Source organism: Pongo pygmaeus, chromosome 2 (assembly GCF_028885625.2).
Source record: "Pongo pygmaeus isolate AG05252 chromosome 2, NHGRI_mPonPyg2-v2.0_pri, whole genome shotgun sequence".
In the NCBI taxonomy this organism is placed as follows: domain Eukaryota; kingdom Metazoa; phylum Chordata; class Mammalia; order Primates; family Hominidae; genus Pongo; species Pongo pygmaeus.
Window position 1 is genome coordinate 107,939,327 of NC_085930.1, and position 25,008 is coordinate 107,964,334.

General features: G+C 39.4%; 1 protein-coding gene and 1 non-coding gene across 3 annotated transcripts in view; one reads left to right on the forward strand and one right to left on the reverse strand.

Annotated features, from left to right (window-relative positions):
• SACM1L (SAC1 like phosphatidylinositide phosphatase) overlaps positions 1–23,062 on the reverse strand; it is a 57,166-nt gene extending 34,104 nt beyond the window's left edge. Inside the window, exons 1-6 of one of the 2 annotated variants that reach the window (XM_063661973.1) lie at positions 20,766–20,847; positions 19,875–19,914; positions 6,917–7,014; positions 5,245–5,319; positions 3,562–3,689; positions 833–982 (exon numbers count right to left, since the gene is read on the reverse strand). In XM_063661973.1, coding sequence (XP_063518043.1) covers positions 833–982; positions 3,562–3,585 — 174 coding nt within the window. In that variant the 5' untranslated portion in view covers positions 3,586–3,689; positions 5,245–5,319; positions 6,917–7,014; positions 19,875–19,914; positions 20,766–20,847. Of the gene's footprint in view, positions 1–832; positions 983–3,561; positions 3,690–5,244; positions 5,320–6,916; positions 7,015–19,874; positions 19,915–20,765 lie in introns of both variants that reach the window. The other variant, XM_054481530.2, reaches the window with a different exon arrangement.
• Positions 21,208–21,280, forward strand: TRNAR-ACG (transfer RNA arginine (anticodon ACG)). Its single transcript has one exon. It is a non-coding gene; the product is annotated as a tRNA-Arg (tRNA).
• Positions 23,063–25,008: the final 1,946 nt, after the last annotated feature.

Here is a 25,008-nt window from a genome sequence, read left to right on the forward strand (position 1 = left end):
TCACGCCTGTAATCCCAGCACTTTGGGAGGATGAGGTGGGTGGATTACCTGAGGCCAGGAGTTCAAGACCAGCCTGGGCAACATGGCGAAATCCCGTCTCTACTAAAAACTAGCCAAGTGTGTTAGCACACGCCTGTAATTGCAGCCACTTACAAGGCTGAGACACGAGAATTGCTTGAACCCAGGAGGCAGAGGTTGCAGTGAGCTGAGATCGCACCACCGCACTACATACAGCCTAGGTGACAGAGTGAGACTCTGTCTCAAAGAAAAAAAAAAAAGCAAAAGAAAAAAACCTTAAAAGGATATTTTCCAAGTTCTTAGTGACTTTTGTTACATTTTTAGTTATAAAAATTATAAATAACCATCACTACAGAAGAAATATCAACTGTTAGAATATGAATTTTATAAGCCTAATTACACTGCTAATGTAACTGCTACACTACCGAACACTGAGAGTTAAGAAATTAAAAATGAATACAATGCTAGTTTGAAGATTTGACATCTGAGAGTCAGCATTTGGTAGCCTGGTAGTATTTATCCAGAAATACAAATTCTGAAAGATTTTCCTCTAATAACTTACAAATGTGTTTATACAAAGATTTCTGAATATCTACACCAGTGGTTCTCAATTCTGGCTGTATACATACACAGATTCAAGGACTCACACACTGGGATTGTGATGTATACTTAAAACAGGGTATATTTTCAAAGCCTTATACATGATTCTAAGATAGCCAGGACTGAGAAAAATCAATATAAATTTTTATGCACGAAACAGAGACATGTCCCTCTTAAAAACCTAAAAATAAAAATAATTGAAGATCAAGCTTACCCTTTCCAAGAGACTCATTTCTTGGAATTCTGGACTAGTGTTGGATAGCCGCTGCAAAGTATGGGTCAAATCATATGTTGTTGAAAAGTAAAATCCATCCACATTCAAGACATGGTTTAGCATCGCTAGGAAGGTTTTATTATCTTGTAACTATAAACAAAGAAAAATCAGCATAGCTCATAATTGAAAAGGAATCTGTCAGTATAAGAAAAGAATACAAATTAAATCCTGTTAAGTCCAGTCTCATTAAAGACTAGTAACTGGCACAAGGACTGAGCCAGTGAGGGGGATGCTCGCCATTTCCCTGGGACGTAGGACAGTTCCTGACACACAGAAGATACTCAATAAACACCGTAGGGTTCTATTAGGTAACTTGATTAGGTAGGACTCCTCCCCTTTGTATCCTTTACAAATTTTATTCTCAAGGGCAGCAGAGTGGTTTTAACAAAACATCACCTAAGGTTATGACCTACTGTGTGCCAGGTATTTTCCAAAGATTCCCTTTAATCTTCACAACAGCCCTGCTAAGTTAGCATAGCTATCTTCATTTGACAAATAAAACACATAAATTTATGAGGGGCCCAATAATGCAGACAGCAAATAACAAGATACTAACATCATCCACATTCTCAAGAAACGTTTCCTGGTTTGGGATGGATGAGAAGTAAAACGGAATTCTTTTTCTTTAAAACAAAGATTAAAAAGTCCAGTAAAAGCAATATTTATCTTTATTTTTGGGAAACCATTTTAACTAGCTTTCCCAATGAATACCAAGATTGACATTTGTTTTCATCCTTGTTTTAAAAAATAACTGTTAATGTTTAGTAACGTTTAATCATTACTAAATGATTAACTTGTTAATCTACGTTACAAATCTACATATACAAAATTTTTTATTTGTGCTCAGACATGTTTTTAAAATTAGCTACACAGCTTGACAACAAAGAATAACAATCAAGAAGAAATTGTCTAAGTAAATATGACTGGTCTATTAAATAAATACAGCCATTTTTATTTCTGTAAAATATGCCTAGTAGAGAATGAATATATTGATATATATTTCTCAATATATATAATAAAAAAGAAATTCTACAGTATAAAAAGCATATCTTGTAGTTTTACTTAGGGAGGCAGTGCTATAATTTTATTTTTTAAAATGTTTATCCTAAGTTATATGTTTTAGAATAATATATTTTCTTCTAGAAACAAACATTCTTATAAATTGGGTGTAAAAATACAACTTAAAATTTTTAAACAGCAAACATGTAACTAAAATTACATTAAGAAAACAATCACTCTCAATAGGTATATATCTCTAAACAATGTTGACTTTAAAAAGTAAGTTTCAAAGAATCAGAACAGGGCAATGCCATTCATGTAAGTTTCATACACACTCCGAGCAAAAACAGATCCTGTTTAAATATGAATACAGGCAGTCTTTACTTTGTAAAGTGGGAACGTAAAAATTACCATGTTATTTTCATCTTAATAATCTTAAGCTATCTTAACCGTCAATTGTAAAAACTATGATTGTTTCATGACCTTTAAAAATTTTGTCAAAACATTAAAAACTCTACTGTAAGTTACAGATAAGTTATAGATATTAACTTAGTTATAAGTTGTAGATATTAACTTGTAAGTTATATATAGTAAATTATTATAAGCATAAATTATAAAACTAATATTTAGCACACTGTAATTTAAAACATTAGAAACACCGAGAATAAAAAATAATTTATTTCTTTGTAAAAAAATTTATCAAGAGACTTGAACAGTGCTTGCCTTCTTCTTGTCATATAGATTCAGATACAGAATATCTCTTCTATCCCTGGTGAACTGTCATACACCTTCCTAAGTCTAAATCAACTTCTGACATTTTATCCTTTGCACTTTCAACGTTGGGAAATATCTCCAAGGTTTCCTTTAATGGGAAGTCTGTCGCAGGCATCACTTTCTCTGGGATACTGTCATCCTTTTCATCACAGCCACTCCATCATTAATGTCAGTCAGTTCGCCTGCACTAGGACCTCTGGCTGCATACCTACAGTCCCTTGAACGGTGACTTCCCATGGTCAGCTACTTCTTCTATGCTCCATTTATGTTCAATTTCAATTTCTCTTCCAGAGTTGTTGCTTTTTGTTTTTTGCACCTTCATCTTTGGTGGGTTAATTCTTCAGTTAATAAACCAGAGTAACTGAAATTTAAGCCATGTTGTTTGGGGATTGGTGTTAACTAAACTATGGTTACTGAAATCTGTGCATACAGGAATAGTGCAAAAGGAAAACTGCCTGAAAGAACATATACACATTTCATAAACACACATACACACTTACATTCACATGTGGTAAAAATAGAGAAAACCTCTCTGGGAAAGAAGGGAATGAGTTAAGAGAAGTAGAACTTCAAAGGTATTTATATTTTATTTCTTTACAAAGAGGATATGAAGTTAAATCTGGTGTTGAGTACATGTGCATTTGTTTTCCCTTCTCTCCATATGAAATTTCATAATTTAAGAATTGAATCTTTTTTAAGAAAAAAAAAACAAGAGCAACAAATGATTTAAAAAATATTTTTTATGCCTAGGTAGAAAAGTAGGCAGAGTGACCTTACTCTATAGGTTGTTAAAATAATTACAGCATTCTTTGTATTCCACAACGCCCTCACCCTTCTCTCCCCAGCCCATGCTACTTCTTTGGGCTTTGCAATTAGTAACAATTTCCAGTTCTTACCTGAATATCAGTTAAGTGTAACATTGTCTTCTTATAAGAAAGGACATCAAAATCTGTTGCTTTCCAGATTACATGACTGAAAAATTCACCTACTTTTATCTTTTTGGTAATGACTATAAGATAATTACCTGCAAAAAGCAAGCCAAACACACATAATTATAAAAATAGTAACTCTACAGGTAGAAATAGGAGTCCTTATTGTTTAACTTTAAAGGCTAGTAGAACGAGACTATATTGTGCCACTCAGATAAAAGGCCCATTTTTAAAGCAACCTTACAATTTATGAATAGAAAGGCCAGCATATTATTTAGAAAAATTCTTACTGAAAGGTCATGTTTTTCTCAAAAAAGATAAAAGCAAAAGCTTTTCATAACCAAAGGATTTGTCTTAGTAAATGGAAAGTAGAGACAGAAAATACTTCTCTTTCTCTTTCATCACCCCCAAGGGATACAGACCTCTGCTAATCATTTCCCAGCAGGCAGCTTAAAGCATCAGGATGTGAGATCTGACACTACAGGGCAATGTCCCTTCCACACCACTCCTATGTCCTTCATGTCTCTCTAAACGGTAGAGAAATGCGCTGGGGCAGTATACCTAACTGACTGCTGCAATATTACAAAGATGAGTGGTCAGGAATCAAGGAGTCATCACAACATCATGCACAATACACCAATCCTGACCTTGCCACCTCCTCACCCCAGAAATATATAAAAGAGTAACCCTTTCCTACTCAATTAATTCTTCAGGTCTGTTCAACACTCTACCCACAAGTGCCCTCTCTGAAAGTTTTGCCATATACATGTCTCTCCTGGAACTTGTCACACTGTATTGCAGTAATTTACTACTTACACGCCTCTCTCACTAGACTGTGAACTGCAGGGCAAAATGGACTTTCATCCTTTATAACTCAGCATCTAGCATGATGCCTGAAACAACAGGAACTTCAAACAAGCTCAATCAAATTAAATCTAAACAAAAATCACCTTCTTAACAACTCAGAACCAAATAACATTTGCTAATATGCACTATGTCCTAACAGTACAGGGCTGAAGGTGTAGAATATCCTGGTCCACTGATGCATTAAGAATTTTATTTACAGGCTGGGCGTGGTGGCTCACGCCTGTAATCCCAGCACTTTGGGAGGCTGGGGCGGGTGGATCACCTGAGGTCAGGAGTTCAAGGCCAGCCTGACCAACATGGTGAAACCCCGTCTCTACTAAAAATACAAAAAATTAGCCGGGCGTGGTGGCAGGCACCTGTAATCCCAGCTACTCGGGAAGCTGAGGCAGGAGAATCACTTGAACCCGGGAGGCGGAGGGTGCAGTGAGCTGAGATCATGCCATTGCACTCCAGCCTGGGCAACAAGAATAAAACTCCAACTCAAAAAAAAAAAAATTTTATTTACATACTCCATTTGTGAAAATTATCTAGCTTAAGGATTTCAACTCTAACTGAAACACAACAAAATACAAAACTTTTTTTTAAATAATAGAACCTCACGCTGATAAATTTTACCATTTGGGGAGTATTTCTTTCAAAAATTAATGACAAATACTTAACCAAGAGATTTACTGCTTAAAGCATGATACAAAGTACTACTTCATCGTATACTCACTCTAATATTATCAATTTAACTACCTTGTTAATTACCTTCTTTGCCCATCTTAGCTTATTTTCTCTTACCTGCCACCAGATGGATTGTGCCCAGTATACCAAATATTGGTCTTGTGACAGCTGAAGGAGGAACATCTTTCTTGACTTTAAAAGAAAGGAAAGAAAGAAAAATCACATACAAAAAGCTCACCAACAGAAACAGAAATTTAGTTTGATTTCAATAGTTACTTTGACTACATCAATTTGCATGATTTGTTCTAAGAAAAGCAATATTCCTTAACTTAAGTGCACTATTGATAGAGCTGTAAGTTATGTAAACCGGAGTGTAACAGCAATAAAACTGTGATAACTCCTAGAATGTATGTTACGTTTTTTCATGGAAGAAAAAATAATCCCATTAGGAATGCCATAGTCTGCATTCCCAATGGTGAACAGAAACTGGCTAAGAAACTGTCAGCAAGTCAGTCCCTCATCAGTACTGACTTTGCGTGGAAGTATTGTATCACGTGTCTTACTGATGACTGTTTGGCATCATCAGCTTTACATTCAAACTATTCATGACCTTCAGCTTTTCAGTCTATTCAAATGGGTCTGCAATCTCTACCTACAAATAAAACGTTACTGAAAGATCAAGAATAACTGAAAATACACCCACATTAAAGCTCTTGTAAGACACTAGGTTGTATCAACATGGTATAAAGAGTAGTATAATTTAAACTTTAGGAGAAGTGTACTAACACTAGTTAAAACCAATCAGCTATCTTGAGAGAGCAGCCACCAAGCAACAAATAGGAAATGTCAAATTATCAAACTAAAACAGAGCTCCAATTCCATTTGATCAAAGACAAACTATATATAGTACCTACCAGAATTACCACATAATCAAAAAAACAGAAATTTTATAGCCATACTTGTCTTACACCCCATTATCTCATGGAATATATTTTCGTATTTCACTTCACCCACTCAAAGGCTATTTACTGAATGCCTACTCTATGGTTATTCAAATATTGTACTTTAAGAAAAAAATAAATGTAGAACTCTGGGGGTGAATTAGAATCTTTAAACAAATGAAATATGAAATTCTAAATACGTTATCACATGGTATATTAATTTGCCATCAAAATTATTTCGTATTTATCTATTTGGAAGTCAGGGTGTTCCACACAAGTGAAAAACAAGTTTGTTTTTCACATCCCAGAAAAGCAAAACCAAAGTATAACTTGGATAGGCAGATAAAACTTAGAAACATCATTTGCCTAAGAACACCTAACAAGTTTTAGTCAGTGATATATATTTTATTTTTCATTTATTAAATTTCCTCATAGTCATGAAAGCTTTCAAAACAAAAGCAGCTGTTAAAATTCCATACTCTTAAAGCTGAAACAACTTTTTCACTCTCAAATATCTTAAATCTTACAGCTAGAAAGAAGCTTAGCTATCTAAACCAATCCTGTTAAAATACAGCTAAGGGGAAAAAATAATAAATATTATGTTTTTAAATCCTTACAGACAGTAAAATGCTACCTAAAATTTTCAAGATCATTTCTCCTTTTCACAAAAAAAGAGACAGCATAAAATTGATGCACCAACCTATGAATGAGGTAGCAAGAATAAAAATTTTAATAAGAATGCACTCAGAGATCCACACACTGACACACCTCTGAGTGATGTTTTTTAATTATTGTAATTTATGTATAAAATCTTTCTCCCTAAACTTCTAAATCTGGCTGTAAAATACCTGCAAGGGTAACCTCTGTGGACACACGGTCAATGGTAAGTACATCATCTGCTCCATCATCACAAGCTTCCACATAAAATTTTTCAGGTGTGATATGCCTAAGAAGAAATGTAAAACATACATAACTAAACCAAATGAAATGAAGACTTCTAAAAAACTACTTTCGACAATTACAGAGTATAAATTTGACATCATTTTCCCAGCTTCTAAAACGATGAATCTGTTAAGTTTGCTGTCCTTATGAGTTCACTGCAACTCTTTTCCCATGTATATTTGATGCTGACAAGGTTTTGATTTGCTATGAAACCATCAATTTAACATATACAAAAAATGCCATAATCAAATCTAGTTTATTATATTCAACAGGGTAGAGAAGGCAATGTAGCGTAGTAGGAACAAAGCCTACAGAACCAGACTACCAGTAGTGTGACCTTAGGCAAGTTACTCATTCTCTCTGATCCTCTTATTCCCTTTCTGTAAAATAACAATAATACCAGATTCATCAGGCAGCATCATGTGAATTAAATGAGCTAATCTTTGGTAAGTACTTTGAACATTTGACGCATAGTAAGCAACAGGTACTAGCTAAAAATAGTAAGAAATGCATTTTAAATAAAATATTTCCAGGAAATTTTTAAAAATAAATTACTTTAACATTCAGGTGGGGTGTTTTTTTAGAAACCCATATATATGTTCCTGAAAAAAACTTCTCATTCTGGAAAATAAAAAATAAAGGAGGTAGAAACACGGTTGAGAGAGACCACTTAAAATTTATGCAACTTTGTAATTAGCGTCTAACGAAAATAACAGTTTGTTTCTCAAGAAACAACTTAAATAGTTCAGGCAAGCAACTCAGCATGGTGAGGGACTGACTCAGGATATACAAAATATTAACAGAATAAAGTAAAACTGCGTTTTCCTTTGCAGGCACTAAAACGATGCAGACTGAAGTAGAACTCCAAGCCACTGATGGAGACTGCTGTTTTAAGGTAGGCACAGGAGAAGATACAACCTTTCAGAAGCTGAGCAAGGCTGGGGAGGGAGGCTGAGTCCAAGAACTATTTCTTTTTCCAGAAACTAATCTTTATTGTTCACAAACCAGACTTAAAAGAATTTCTATCTGTTCTATCTGTGCAGCAGCCAATCTGAGGGCTTTTTCCTTTCCTTTTTAATTCTACTCCTACTTGCCTATGAAAAATCTCATTCAAACCCACACAACCATCATGGACATCATCTTCTATTTACCAACTGTGTATAAGCTATTTGGCATTATAGAAAAATGTCCTGCAGCAAAATAAACTCTTCTGTCTCTTTTTTACTGTAAGTTGTCTGAGGAATAATCAATCCTTAATTACCCAAATATAACTTACAACCTTCTATGGTTCATCTGTAACTAACTAAATATTAGGCTAGTTTCCTTCACTTGGGGGGATATGCTAAGTAAAGGAAAATCAATACAACAAAGAAAGCAAATCTGCTTCAAATACAGCAATCTTCAATTTAACCTGAACACAACAGTTCATTCCTTTTTATTACTGAATAGCATTCCATTGTACAGATATATCATGATGGCTATTTGGTAACTTTGGTTTTGGGTTACTACGAATAAAGGAAAGGTTCTAGGAACATTCTTGTATAAAAGTCTTAAGACAGATGTTCACTTCTCTTGGTTAACTCCCTAGAAGTGGAACAGCTGGATCATATGGCACATATATGTTTAACTTGTGCAGGAAGGGAGAAAAAGGAGGGATTACAGGCACGAGGAAATGTTTCAGGGTGACGGATACGTTCACTATTGTAATACTGGCAATGGTTTCATGGGTGTAAAAATGTCAAAATTTATCAAACTGTACACTTCCCTTTTCCATGTGTGTAGTTTATTGTATGTCAACTAAACTTCAATAAAGCTATAAAAAGAAAACAAAGTGAAAGGTCCTAAAACCAAAGAAATATAAAGAACTTCCAGACATCTAGTCTTAAGCCTTTTTTTTTAAATCCACTATTTCAGTCCGTATCTACAGAAGATGTTTTATGGAAGCACAAGTTGCATTCCAAGTGTAAGCCATTAACATTTACCAAAAGGCTACCGCATACTCAGCATTATGCAAGCACTAGGGGCTATGCGGCAGGTGATGAATACATTCCAGGGAAAGCTGAGCCAGATATTTCAGTGCTTTGTTTTGGGGACTCACTGATGGTAGGCACGGAATTGGGATTCAAACCAGTTTTGTGAAAGTCTAAAGGCTATATATTTTTTTCACCATACTGTATTACTAGAATTTGAAGACATCATCCTTTGGTAGGCTGGCACAGATACACTGTTGTGTTCAAAACTGACCCTGGTTAGTAAAAAAAAAAAAACTTAAAGAAATGTTTTTAAAACCCAGGTTTAATAAAATTTAAAGTCTTTCCATTTAAAATAATTTTTTAAAAGTTTTGCCACCTCGAGACCCAAACACTAAGGCATCTAAAAATTCATTTGAGGAAAGGATTTCATTCCTTGCTGCCATTCTCAGCCTTCTCTCCATTAAAAAGAGACAGAGGCTGGGCGTGGTGGCTCACGCCTGTAATCCCACCACTTTGGGAGGCTCAGGCAGGTGGATCATTTAAGGTCAGGTGTTCGAGACCAGCCTGGCCAACATGGTGAAACCTCATCTCTACTAAAAATACAAATATTAGCTGGCCACGGTGGTGCATGCCTGTAGTCCCAGCTACTTGGGAGGCTGAGGCATGAGAATCGCTTAAGCCCAGGAGGCAGAGGTTGCAGTGAGTTGAGATCACACCACTGCACTCCAGCCTGGGCAACAGAGTGATACTCTGTCTCAAAAAAATAATTAAAGTAAAATAAAATAAAAAGAGATAGAACTGATAGGTAAGGGTGGATAACAGAATACACATGATATGCTCAGCACTAAGAGGGGACTCCAGGCATTATTAAAATTTTACTAAATGGTTTCAGAACACTGGGTTTTAATATTTTTTTTTTATACTTCCACCATCTTTAGTGTCTTGACAAAGCCATCACCACTGCTCCTATTTGGCTGCTTTACTTTTACATCCAGGACAAAGTTACAGGTTTCAGAAAGGTTTCAGGAAGGTGACACAGTTTTGACCACAGAGTAAAGTCCACAGGCTTTATTACATCCATTTTCTTCATAATACTCAGAGTTCTACATCTTTTAAGTTCATAGCTGTATTTTGAGGGACAGAGTTGCCATAATTTATTTCTCCAGACAAAGGGGGTGTTACCTCTTCAATAACTAATGCTATTTTTAATATAAAAAGATTATTCGCCAAGCTCAGAAATCAAATTCCTCCACTTTTTTATATTAGGCACAAAAACACAAAGCTTGCATCTAAATAAACAGCCAACAGAGAAATGCACATTGCTTGCCCTCGACAGCTCACCCTTCCTACACTCTGACCACCTGTATTTACATAAATGCATTTAAACTCTCCTCACCTGTAAGACCTTTAAAATGAAAATTATTTGGACAAAAATCAATGAACTGAAAAGTCACACTTGTTTCCACACACAACTTTGGAGGTATAACTTAACAGGTACATTTCAGTCAGCAATAAAGTATTTATTATAAAATCAGCTGTTTATAAGAGCACAAAAGTCATACGTACACACAGAAAAACAACTATCTCCATTATAAGCAATTAAAAGTTTTTCGCAGCCAGGCGCGGTGGCTCACACCTGCAATCCCAGCACTTTAGGAGGCGGAAGCAGGCAGATCATTTGAGGTGAGAAGTTTGAGACCAGCCTGGCCAACACGGTGAAACCCTGTCTCTACTAAAAATACAAAAATTAGCCAGGCATGGTGGCACATGCCTGTAATCCCCGCTAAGGCTAAGGCAGGAGAATTGCCTGAACCCAGGAGATGGAGGCGGCAGTGAGCCAAGATCACGCCATTGCATTCCGGCCTGGGCGACAGAGTGAGACTCCGTCTTAAAAGAACGTCAAGCAAATAACAAGAACCAAGGCACTTTTTAATTCTAGGAAAAACAAAACATTTTTATAAAGAAATGTAATTATGATACACCATGAGGCTTCATTTGAACCACAGCTACATAAACCACAGCCCAGCCTAATATGAGCATTTTTATAGATATGGAGTAAAATACCAGAAGTTGCTTAAAAAAGTAGATGCCTCTGTTATTATAAGCTTTGTATACTACTTACTTTTAAACCATATACATAAGATTGAAATAAAAATAAGATTTAAAAACTATATTATAGGCCAGGCACAGAGGCTCACGCCTGTAATCCCAGCACTTTGGGAGGCCGAGGCGGGTGGATCGCAAGGTCAGGAGATCGAGACCATCCTGGCCAACACGGTGAAACCCGTCTCTACTAAAATACAAACAAAAAAATTAGCTGGGTGTGGTGGTGCGTGCCTGTAGTCCCAGCTACTCGGGAGGCTGAGGCAGGGGAATCGCTTGCTTGAACCCAGGAGGTGGAGGTTGCAGTGAGCTGAGATCACGCCACTGCACTCTAGGCTGGCGACAGAGAAAGACTCCGTGAGGTTAGGAGTTCAAGACCAGCCTGGCCAACATGGTGAAACCCCATCTCTAATAAAAATACAAAAATTAGCCAGGCATGGTGGCAGGCGCCTGTAATCCCAGCTACTCAGGAGGCTGAGGCAGGAGAATCGCTTGAACCCGGGAGGCGGAGGTTGCAGTGAGCAGAGATCGTGCCATCGCACTCCAGCCTGGGGCACAAGAGCGAGACTTCGTCTCAAAAAAAAAAAAAAAAAGCATTATAACAAAGTATACAAATAAGAGTAATTATGGATCAAAGTAGAGATGTCTCGCTCAAAAGTCCTGAGGCCTTTGTTTGATCTTCTCTCTCTGAGAGATGCTGTTGGAATCTAAGTTGCTGATGCTGCCATCAGGCTATTCTGATAATGTCACTGAAAGTGGTATCTCTAGGCTTAAGAATTGGAGCAATGAAAATGTGAACAGTGACTGCCAGGGAATCAACATTTCTAGGGATGGTAATTATAAGTAATGACTCACAATTCTGTTAACCGTAACAGCAGGTATCATCCTAACTCAAGGCACCTATATATATGCCCTTACTGTTCTCTTCCTCTCCTTTAATTTCCCACCACTTTTGTATTGGTCTTAATACTGATCTGAAGCATAATTGTTTTATGTAATAAATTTTATTCTACGTTTTATGCTTCCTAGGCTTCATTTCAAAAGCCAGTGAAATTAACTTTAACTCTCTAGCACTTAAACAGTCAAAAGCAATTAAGTAAACATTCAGTGGTGTAATTTTTGCTGGTGTGTATTGCTTTATTGCTATTTTTGTGTTTAAATCTTCACCAAACAGGCTGTCATATTACTTATTTTATGAAATAGATTTCAGAAGACAAGATTCGATCCAAGAAGATTATTTGGTCATTATCTATACTGTTGATAACAGATCTCTAAGGTTCAAAGTAATACTGTATACTAAAAAGGGTTCTGGTCCTATATAAACTATCTGGTGAGGTAATTAGCCTCCAATTCACTATTAACTCTAACTGAACAAGAATCCTACCAAGTATCTGTCAAGACAAGGGGATCCGATATCTACCCAGTGTTCTGGTTCCCATTAATAAGACACATACTATGGAAGATATATCAAAACAGCATAATACTTGTATAATAATTGCTTCTATTTTGACTACCTTCATTCAGTTCGTTATTTTGCTTTTAAGGATTACTGTCCAAGCATCAGATAAAAAAGAAAAAGTGGTTGGATACAGTGCTCATGCCTGTAATCCCAGCACTTTGGGAGGCTGAGGCAGGAGGACTGCTTGAGCCCAGGAGTTTCAGACCAGCCTGGGCAACATGGCAAAACCCCGTTTCTACAAAAAATGCAAAAATTCGCCGGGTGTGGTGGTATGCACCTGTGGCCTCAGCTATTCAGGAGGCTGAGGTCAGAGGATCACCTGAACCTGGGAGGCAGAGGCTGCTGTGAGCCAAGATCGCATCACTGCACTCCAACCTGGGCAACAGAGCAAGACCCTGTCTTAAAAAAGAAAAGAAAAACAAAGCAGGAGGATCTTGAGGCCAGGAGTTTGAGACCAGCCTGGTCAACACAGTGAGATCTCATCTCTACAAAAAATGTTGAAATAAAAAAAAAAAAAAAAAAAAAGAAAGAATCAACACTTAGGTTGCTTCCTCCTTTTTGACTGTTGTGAATAACGCTGCTATGAACAGGGGTATACAAATCTCTCTTTGAGACCTTACTTTTAATTATTTTGAGTATCCCAGAAGTGGAACTGGGACTAAAAGCTAAATGCAACAAAGGCAGTTCTGGTATTACACTTAATACAAATGCATTTAATCTTATAGTCACCTGGGATTCAATAGCTCTTAAGAGTGTTTTTTAAAAAATTAGTCTTGTTAAATTTTAAGAAAAGCAATATCTTTAATTATAATATTAACATCAAATATTTTTATTTTCTTTCAGTGTTGGCATTGTGATTTTCTAGTGTCTGAAAACATTTATCTCCCATGTAACATTCACGTCTTATTTCAGACAACTGACCTCTTTAAAATCCTGTCAAATCAATGAGTAAAACTGGCCCACTACAAAAACATTACTACTTACCAACCTCATACCCATTAAAATGGCTGTTATCTAGAAGGAAAAAACAAAAAACAAAAAACCCAGGATAGAAAATAACAAGTGTTGCCTAGGATGTGGAGACATTGGAATCCTGGTGCTTTGTGGGTGGGAATGTAAAACGGTGCAGCCACTATGGGAAAACAGTACGGTGGCCCACTAAAAATTAAAAATAGAATTCCCATATGACCCAACAATTCCACTTCTGGGTATATACTCAAAATAACTGAAAGTAGGGTTTCAAAAAGGTATTTGTATACTCACATTCATACTGGCATTACTCACAATAGCCAAAAAGGTGGAAGCCACCTATGAATCTATCAACAAATGAACAAACGAAATGTGGTACATACATATAATGGAATATTATTCAGCCTTAAAAAAGGAAATTCTGGGCCGGGCACAGTGGCTCAGGCCTGGAATCCCAACACTCTGGGAGGCCGAGGCAGGTGGATCACGAGGTCAGGAGATGGAGACCATCCTGGCTAATGCGGTGAAACCTTATCTCTACTAAAAATAAAAAACAGTAGCTGGGCGTGGTGGCGGGCACCTGAAATCCCGCTACGTGGGAGGCTGAGGCAGGAGAATTGCTTGAACCCAGGAGGCAGAGGTTGCAGTAAGCCAAGATCGCACCACTGTACTCCAGCCTGGGCGACAGAGCGAGACTCCATCTCAAAAAAAAAAAAAAAAAAAGGAAATTCTGACACACGCTACAAAATGGATGAACCTTAAGGACATTATGCTAAGTGAAATAAACCAGTCATAAAAGGACAAATACTGCCACTTCATGAGGCATCTAGAGAAGTCAAATTTATAGAGACAAAAAGTAGAATGGTGGTTGCCAGGGGCTGGGAGGATACAGAAATGGGGAGTTGTTTAATGGGTACAGAGTTTATTTTTGCAAGATGAAAAGGGTTCTGGTGATGGATGGTGATAATGGTTGTACAACATGAATGTGCTTATTGCCCCTGAACTGTATACTTAAAAATGGTTAAGATGGTAAATTTAATGTTTTATTTTACCACAATTTTTAAAAATAATGAAACCACTATTTTGCATAGGAGCCACGGTGATATGTCATAAAACTGTAGCAAGAACATATTCCCTCAAAAATCTTACGTAAAGAATTTGGCTGGGTGCAGTGGCTCACGCCTGTAATCCCAACACTTTGGGAGGCCGAGGCGGGTGGATCACTTGAGGTCAGGAGATCAAGACCAGCCTGGCCAACATGGTGAAACTCTGTCTCTACTAACAATACAAAAATTAGCCGGGCCTGGTGGTACATGCCTGTATTCCCAGCTACACGGGAGGCTGAGGCACGAGAATCACTTGAACCTGGGAGGTGGTGGTTGTGGTGAGCCGAGATTGCACCACTGTACTCCAGCCTGGGCAACAGAGTGAGACCCCATCTCAAAAAAAAAAAAAAAAAAAAAAAAGAATTAAATCAAGATCTTAATGATCAAATTTAATACATCTCTGGTTGAAAAGACAGAGGCACAACATTTTACTAGGTTTGGTGAGCAAAAAGAAAAGAACTTAGTAAAGAAGGATCCCCTGCACATACTACACTCATAGGCAGAAGGTGCTCCTACCTCCCCCATTCATCCTCCCTTTGGGTACCTCCTCACTGAGCCCTCCCTGGTTGCCTCTCCTATAGCTCAAGTTCATCACAGACTCCCCAAGGGAACAACCCAATTCCAAACCAGTTGGTGTTTCTAGAAAGACTCATTCTAATGCTATCCTCTTTCTCAAAACTCTGTGTTCCCACCTACGTCCTATTCCCTGAATGCCCTAAAACCCATTCTCTCAACCAGACTCCTTCACAGGACTAGGTCCAAATTTCACCTAATCTGAAGTTCTAATCCACAGCACAATCTACCAGAGCCCCACATCTTCCAAAGAATTCTCTCCTACCAGCATGTTCTGGTCCTAACTCAGCTATGTATGCCCAGCCCTAAAATATTTCAGAGTGCATAAAAACTACCAGGATAGCTAGTTAAACTTGCAGATTTCCACTGCTCATCCCCAGGGATTTTCACTCAGTAGGCCTAATGTGGGGCCCTGGAATATGCACTTAAAACAAGCATACCGAGTCATCTGATGTAGCCTAGCACTAACCTAGGCTAGCCAGGTGAGCCTAGGTAAGCCTGAACTAGCCTGAACTCCCAGCCAACTAATGCTTTGGATACAAACCCCATATTGTCTGTGCTAAAACTCATGAGAATAATCTGAGCTGCCCTACACCCTTCCCTCCACCGGAAGACTTCTGTGAATAATATGAATGTTCATTATATTGAACAGATTACATGTGTCTGTATCACAAAGTAGCTTAGGTTACATCTGTTTTCAAGGTTGGATCATATCTGCCCTACTGATGACCTCACAGTTATGAGACCCTTTTAAAAATGGCAATTTCCTGAGGAAACAGTATTCTTCAGAGGCATGCCGCAGACTGATGCAGTATCTAAAGGATTCCCTGCCTTACACCTAGTTTCAACTGACCTTTTAAAAGAAAAAGAAAAAAAAAGAAGAAAAAACGCTTTAAATGTATCCAGTAATTTTGCACCTCTAACTTGCCACCGAACCTTTTAGAAAGTTATTATGAGCTTGAGGTCTGAGGAGCATAAGAAGTGCCCAAACCACATTTGACGTCATTTCCCTGGCAAAGGAAATGTGACACCTATGCCGAACTGCCAAGGTATTTTAGCTTATATATAGGGATAGATAAGCTTCTTAAAAATTACATTTCCAGTCTAATTATTTTGCAATTTCAAATTTATCACTGTCTGACATTATCCATGCCTATACAAATGGCTTAAAAAGAAAAATGGAGCCTAACAGGATATTTAGAACTGCCTGGAAGTTTAAAAAGTATGAATTTTAAATTCTGAGCAAATCAATATTCTGTTTTCCACATTAAACATATGGAAATTCATATGGACATGTCAACTATATTTGGTTGTAAGTGACTCATTTCAATACCTGGCATGTCTGAGGACTAAGGCAAGAGCAATCTGATGAGAAAAAAAGGTAATATGGATAATGGAATGGAATGGAAAGATCACTGGACTCTGGACCAGCCATATTCCAAGGCTAGCTCTACCATGGCTTGGCTGTATGATCTGACATTGTGGCCAACGGCAATTATTAGACTGTTTTCAACAATGACAGGATACATATCAACCTATGACCTCACAGAGACACAATATACATGAAATGACTTTTGCTTCCCATGTATATTGGGAAGACAATATACATGAAATGACTTTTAAGTTGTGTTTCTTCAAAAGGATACATTCCAAATTACCCTAGACTGTGTTCTTTTTGCAGTGGTAGTACGTGGTCTCTACTGGAAAGTTCCTTTCATTTACTCAGTTGATTCACTGAGGAGCTGCTCTGCACAAGGCTCTATGTTAGGTACTGAGGAGGACTAGAGAAGAAAATGTTAAGGTGTAAACTGGTTGGAGAAACAAAGTACAGCCATGTGCCATGTAACAATGCTTTGGTCAACGACAGACTACATATATGATGGTGGTCCTATAAGCTTATAATACTGTATATTTACTGTACCTTTTCTTGTTTATGTATGTATACATACACAAATCTTTACCATTGTGTTGCAACTGCCTACAGTATTCAGTACAGTAACCTGCTGTACAGGTTTGTAGCCTAGGAACAACTGGCTATTCCATACAGCCTAGGTGTGTAGTAGGCTGTACCATCTAGGTTTGTGTAATTATATTCTGATGTTTGTACAAAGAAGTTGCCTAACATATCTCTAACATATTTCTCAGAATGTATCTCTGTCAGTAAGCGTCACATAACTGTGTACATAATGATTTCATTTCTAAGTAACAAAATGAGTGGTTCAAACAGTACTATGGATTGATCATTCTAGCTTTCCATCCTCTTGTCCATGAGAAAGTAAATGCACTGTAAACTGATCCTAAGAGACAGAATATATAAATCACATAAACATTTGGTGTCTAACCCCTGTTACAATAATTTTTCATTTTTGGCTTTAAAAACTGTTACCAGAACTCAGTGAAGGAAAAAGACATGGAAGGAAAACATTTCTCAAAGAAGGTACCTATGAGGTACACTAAGTACTTCATCTAAACTCTCTTTGGGCCAGGCATGGTGGCTCATGCCAGTAATTCCAGCACTTTGGGAGGCCAGGTTGCATGGATCACTTAAGACCAGGAGTTCAAGTTTCGGCAACATGGCGAAACTGAAAAACAGAAAAAATCAGCCAGGCGTGGTGACGTGCACCTGTAGTCCCAGATGCTTGAGGGGCTGAGGTGAGAGGATCACTTGAGCCTGGGAGGCTGAGGCTGCAGTGAGCTGAGCTCACACCACTGCACTCCAGCCTGGGTCACAAGTGAGACCCTATCTCACAAAAAAAATAAAAATAAAAAACTCTCTTTCAAACCTTACAATAATCCTGTGAAGTATCAACATTCCCATTTTACAGACTGAAACACCAATTCAGAAGGATTGAGTACTATGCCCAGGACACAAAACAAGTAGTCAAGTTAAGATATGAATCCATATCCATTCTGACTAACAAAACCTGAGATCTCTTGGCTCTACCATGGATGTGACCAGTATGTAAAGGGAACAGAGAGGAAGAAGGCATTCTGGGTAGAAGGATCAAAATAACACCCAAGTTGGAAGCTAGAAGGGGATGAGCCAAGTTTTGCAGAAGTGGGGAAAAGGCTCTGGGCAGTTACGGGAAATAAATTAGGCGACAGATTATAAAGAGGCTAGAATATACAGACGGCTAAGAAATGCAAGCTTGATCCTGTAGGTCAGTAAGACAGAACTGGAAATTGTAAGCAGGAAAGTAGAGGATAAAACCAGAGCATTAGAAAGGTGAAATTCAACAGGGCAGAGATGGGCTGGAGAAAAAGCATGGCATAATGCAGACAGAATTATTATTTAAAATCCCAAGTAGGACAGGTGTGGTGGTGTGCATCTGTAGTCCTAGCTCCTTGAGAGGCTGAGGTGGGAGGCTCGCTTGAGACTAGGAGTTAGAGGCTGCAGTGAGCTATGATCAAACCACTATACTTCAGCCTGGGCAACAGAATGAGACCTCATCTCTTTAAAGACAAAACGAAACACTTAGCATTTCAACATTTAAATAAATCCTTTTAGCAATCCTTTTGTAATAAAATAATCGAACTATCTCTTTTGCATGGATATTTCTTAAAACACATCTCTAGACACATTTTAAAAAATGGCTACTATCTCCTACCAATTCCTATTCAGAAACCAATTTCACTTCTAAATGCATCCAAAAAAGAATACTCCTTAGGGCAGGAGCCACATTTGAAAACCTTCAACAGCAGCCTCAGAGCAGGAAGGGCCAAAAGGAAGGAATAAAAATGGAAATTCTAACTCATAAACCCCTTGGTAAAGAAAAAGGTGCAAAAAAGTTCTACCTTCACATTTACAGAAACACTCTAAACTTTTTTTTCAGGGGGAAGAAAAGCTAGGACTGACAAATGAGAGAATGACTTTCACATAACCCCAGTTTGACTTCATCACCCAAATAATTTAAGAGTTTCCACTTCTCACAAAAATCAATACAAAAACATCACTCTTACTACTGAAGAGACAAATTTCCTTTCTCTTTTATGCATACGAGGATTTTGGTTTGTTTTAAGGTCTGAACTGGTTATATTTAGTGTTTGGCAGCTGAAAAACAATCATCATAATTCTCAAGTTCTCCATCCTATTCAATCTTTGCCACGCTAAGCTGCATCAAGCCATGGCTCCATATGGCTTAAACACATTTGAGACCTGGTGTAGGATCACATTAAACCCTTCAGCGCCTATCAGATAGACAATAACCTAATTAGCTAGCAGAGCACATGTGACAGTGGCCTGGCCAGAAACGCAGTGGAAGACACTTCCTTCAACTCTTTCACCAAAGACAAGGTGAGCACTTTGCAAAGGGGAACTGGGAGAAGATAGGGAAAGACGGAGAGGAAAATGTGGAGGGAAGTGTGCAGCTAGGGTTTTCAAAGAACATTACAGTAAACAGAAATGGCACAGGGGGTGCACCGTAGAAAAAGCAATCATCTTTTCTGCAACACATACAATGTGGAATAGATGACCTCTCTGAATTTTGCACCTCTAACTTTCCACTGAACCTTTCAGAAAGTTACTAGTGAGGCTGAGGTCTGAGGAGCTTAAGTGCCCAAACCACATTTTGGTGTCATTTCCCTGCAAAGGAAATGTGGTATCTATGCCTAACTGCCAAGGTATTTTAGCTTATATATAGGGATAGATAAGCTTCTAAAAAATTACATTTGTTTCTCCTACCAGATATTCCCAGGCTGTGGCCACCAGATTCTCAAACAGCCTAGGGGTAAAGCATTAAACACGAAGTGAGTACAACAAAATTATTCACAGACAAGAAAAGTGCGGATGCTAATGGGTAACACTAAGGGAAATAAACACACGTTGTTTTTAATCCAAGACAAACCAAAGCCCTTAAAAACACCTATTTTATAACTCTTAACAACCAGAGCCTCTCTATCAAAGACTCAAGAACTTGGATTTACCGAAAAGTCAATTTGCAGTACCAAAATTACCGAGATTAGCCTCTGGCTGTCGACATAGACTTAAGAACCTGCTTTAGGCTGGAGCTGTTTGATATTTTAAACCAAAGTAAACTCCTTCAGGACCTTAAGACTACTGACTGTACTTTAAATTTTTTCTGCACACTTAAGAGTGGTCAGGCAGGCTTCGGTACCCAGATAGGCTGTAACCAAAACAAAGGTTTGTTGATTTGTGTGTAGACTCTAAATTGCTGCTGTAGGTCCGTTAAGTAAGAGAAAACTCTTTTTCTCTGTTAAGTCATACAGATAAATTTAGTCGCTAGCTCTGCATAGAAAGTGGGGACAAGCGTGCCCTGAAGGGCCGCATCATAACGCCGACCCCGGCTTGGTGGAGGCCAGTCTGCAGCTTCTCTCTTCAGCCGTGGGCGCTGGGGCCGAGCACGGTGGAGAAAGGCCGGCGAGCCGCTGGTTCCCGGCCTATGGCTACTCGGGCGAGGCCTAGGGGAGGCCGCGCCGGAGGAAGAAGACCGGTAAATGCGAGGAGCTCCCACACCCTATCTGCAGTCCGGGACTCAGAAGCCCTCCCCGAGGCCAAGGCCCGCACCTGCCGCCCCGCCCGCCGCGCCTCAGGCCTCCGGCCCCTGGGACTCACAGCTTCAGCTGCTCGTAGGCCGCCGTCGCCATCCTGCACAACCACCTCCTTCCTTCTCTCTCCGCCCGCCCCGCCCCGCCCCGCGCCGCGCCGCGCCGCCACCTCGGCTACAGCTCTACCGGTCACCCTGGCACAGCTGTCGCAGCGCCCAGCCTCGTCCCACCCCTTTCCCCGCCCCGCAGGCGAGCCGGCCTGAACGGGAGGCGTTGGAGGACAAATTAGTGCGCGAGCAAGAGCACGCGAGAGATGCCGCCGACGCGACGGGTTGGAGTGCGACAAAGAGCGCCGTGACGAAGCCGCTGCGGATTGGTGGAGCGCGTTTTAGGGAAAGGCAGAGCAGCGGCAGCGCGGAGCAAGGGCAAAATGGATCGTTGGTACCCGGAAGCACGTTCAAACTGTGTTAAGGGTGATCAGCTATCGCGGAGAAAAGTTTCCTAACTCGGGGCCAGTGGCGCAATGGATAACGCGTCTGACTACGGATCAGAAGATTCTAGGTTCGACTCCTGGCTGGCTCGCGATGTCTGTTTTGCCACACTTGACCTATGTACTACAAGATCTTGGAAAGGTGTATAGTTACAATGTGAAAGTATTGCAAGACCTTAGAAAGGTGTATGGTTAGAATGTGAAAGTGAAATATCTAAAATTTTGATGCTACTTTGCTCACAATGTCATCCTTTATCCTTAAACCTGGAGTTGTCTGAGGTGGTTTGCAAACTGCAAAGCGCCTTGTTCCTAATGATGCACCTGAGAAGTCTGTAAATGGGGTAAATTTAGACAAACACACCTGGAAAAGTGGCAGTTTGGAGTGGGGAATGCTGGGGCCGGAGGTTAGCAACCGGATGACGCAAAAGCTCATTTAAGGCAGCAGTTCTGGACTTTCCCCGCCATGGAGCAGAAGCCCTCATAGTGATGTGAGAAGCGGCGCTGTCCCAGTTTACTAGGATGGGGTGGGCTTTGGATCTAACCAGCAGCGAAGAAAACCTGCAGTGCGGCTGCGCGCGGTAGTGGGGGTCCACAAAGCGTCAGAATCTGCAGCAGCCCCGGCCTTTGCGAGCTCCAGCTCCGAAGTCAAACCGGCCCCCAAATTCCACTGGGAAACCTTAAGACACCGGTGTTTTTACAGTAAGAAGACCTCAGGTAATCTAGTATATTACCCCTCATTGTACGGATGTGCGACTTGAACATCCGAGAAGGCGCGAAACGTCTGCGGCCTAAAGGGGACTCGAACCGGGGGATTATATGAGTCATCGGACACTGTCCATTAACCAATCACTCAATCGATCAATTAATTTCCGCAACATAACGCTTTCCCCTGATAAAATTATAGATTTTTAAAATATATAAAATTATTGGGAATATTAACGCGATTCCCACCCTAAATCATTACTATTACTTTTTTTTCCTTAAAGCCTTTTTTTCTTCTATATTTTTTAAAATGGGTACACTTGCACATGTGTTTTTCCAAATTGGGGTTGTACGGAAATGGGTTCCTCATTTTGTCTCCTTACCTTTTTGTCTGAGATTTAAGGTCATTAAATATTCTTTGAAGATATTTCATCAGAGAGCTAGATATTTTAAGCATAATCCTTATGCTGGGAATTTGGGTTGTTGCCAGTTTAACACCTAGAAAAAATGATGCTGCTTAGGAGTTTGAGACCAGCCTGGGCAACATAGCAAGACCTCGTCTCTATTTACTAAATAAATAAATAAATTTTAATTAGCCAGGTGTGGCGTCGTGCACCTATAGTCCTAGCTACTCAGGAGGCTGAGGTGGGAGGATCACCTCAGCCCAGGAGGTTGAGGCTGCAGTGAGCTGTTACCATGCCACTGCACTCCAGCCTGAGCAACAGAATGAGACCCTGTGTTGAATTATTATTATTATTATTTCGAGACGGAGTCTCGCTCTGTCACCCAGGCTGAAGTGCAGGGGCATGGTCTCGGCTTACTGCAATCTCTGCCTCCTGGGTTCAAGCAATTCTCCTGCCTCAGCCTCCCAAGTAGCTGGGACTACAGGCGTGTGCCACCACGCCCAACTAATTTTTTGTATTTTTTAGTAGAGACAGGGTTTCATCGTGTTAGCAAGGATGGTCTTGATCTCCTGATCTCGTGATCTGCCCACCTCGGCCTCCCAAAATTCTGGGGTTAGACGTGAGCCACCGTGCCCGGCCGAATTGTCTTACAAATTTCTAGAGGTGGAACGACCAGGTGGACATCTGTAAGGTCCATTTTATGGACATTTTTAAGACTTTTGTTACTTTCTAACTGCCCTCCAAAAAATTAAACCAAAACACACTTCCATCAACAGCACCTGTTTCTCTGTTTTCATGCATGCTAACCAACACTGGATATTATAAATTTAATCGTGATTTGCAATTTTCATAATTGGAATATGGAACTTCCTTTTACATGTACTTCTTTATATATTTTCTCTTGATGTATTGAATTTTTTCTTACAAATTGGATTTTTTAATATATTAAGGGTATTAACTCTTAAATACATTGCAATCTTTTTTCCAGCTTATGATTTACCTTTTCAAAATTTTTTTAACGGCTGGGCACGGTGGCTCATGCCTGTAATCCCAGTGCTTTGGGAGGCCAAGGCAGGTGGATCCCTTGAGGTCAGGAGTTCGAGACCTGCCTGGCCAACATGGTAAAACCCTCTTTCTACTTAAAAATACAAAAATTAGCCAGGCATGGTGGTGCGTGCCTGTAGTCCCAGCCACTCAGGAGGCTGAGGCAGGAGAATTGCTTGAACCTGGGAGGTGGAGGCTGCAGTTGGCTGAGATCACGTCACTGCACTCCAGCCTGGGTGACAGAGTGAGACTCTGTCTCAAAAAAAAGATATATATATTTGAACTTGTAGTAATTTTCACTTTTATATATTCAAACTTACTAATATTTGGTTTCTTCTATTATATGATTTTTTAATGTTTTGTTCTTGTTGTTTTTACCATTTACTTTAATCCATTTGTCATTTATTTTGTTGCCATTTATCACGATGTAAAGATCAATTAATCTTAAAACCTGACACACTTTATTGAGCAATTACTTCATGCCAGGAACTGCTCTAATTCCCTTACTTGGATGAATTCAATCATTCCTTACAACAATTGTTGTACCCGAGCGAGTTAGAAAAACGCCACACTTTGAGACGAATTAAGAGTCCTTTATTAGCTGGCCACCGAGAGACAGCTAACGCTCAAAATTTTCTTGGCCTCGAAGAAGGGGCTAGATTTTCTTTTATACTTTGGTTTAGAAAGGGGAGGGGAGGGTCTAGTTAAAACAATTTTACAGAAATAAAGTAGGCAAAAAGTTAAAAGGATAAATGGTTACAGGAAAGTAAACAGTTCCAGGTGCAGGGGCTTTAAGACTATTACAAGGTGATAGACCCGGGGCTTTGGGCATTATCAATGAGACGAATTCCTGGGAATTGCGGATATAGCTTGCCACAGTATCTTATCAGTTAATTGCATTCTTGGATGTGCTGGGAGTCAGCTTGCACAAGTTAAGTCCTTGAGGAAGGGGCTGCCAGTGAAAGAGCCAAGATGGAGTCTGTCTGGCTCTCTTAGCTAAGGGAGAGTCAATTCAGGTGGAAACAAGGCTAGGTGATTAAAGGAAAAGGGAGATTCTAAAAACAGGGTTAGTAAAAACAATGTTGGGCATTACACAATCCCATGAGGTAAATTCAGTTGTAATCCCCATTTTTACAGATGAGGGAACTAAATTGGCTTAAGATCATTGAGCAATTGAGTTATGAAGCCTCAGATAGAACGTGAGTCTGGGCTCTTGACCCCAAGGCCATCCTGCCCTGTGGACTCACTGTACCCCAGCAGACACCGCATGAGTAGGTTCAAGGACAATTCCCTGTCTGGGCATGGATGGCAGTCACATCTGCCACTTACCCCTCACCCCTACTAATTAGCAACAAGAAGACCCCATTTCTAGTCCAGATGATGCTTTTACCCACTATCTCTGGGCTCTTGGACATTTCCTCTCCTTTAATAAAATAGGGGTTTAAGTTGCAGCCTGTCTCATAGGCTTTAGGGGGAAAAGAAATGCTTCCATATGAGCAGCCGCCACCCATTGTCATTTAGAAGGAACTAAGAGAGGCAAAGTTTGACGTTTCTTCAGCAGTTGGGAACCATAAACCAAGGCCTTTGTGATATTCAGTGAGACTGAAAACCAGAAAATAATCTGGCAGAAACACCCATTCTTCCGGGGTTTTTAAAGGCCAAACAAGCCA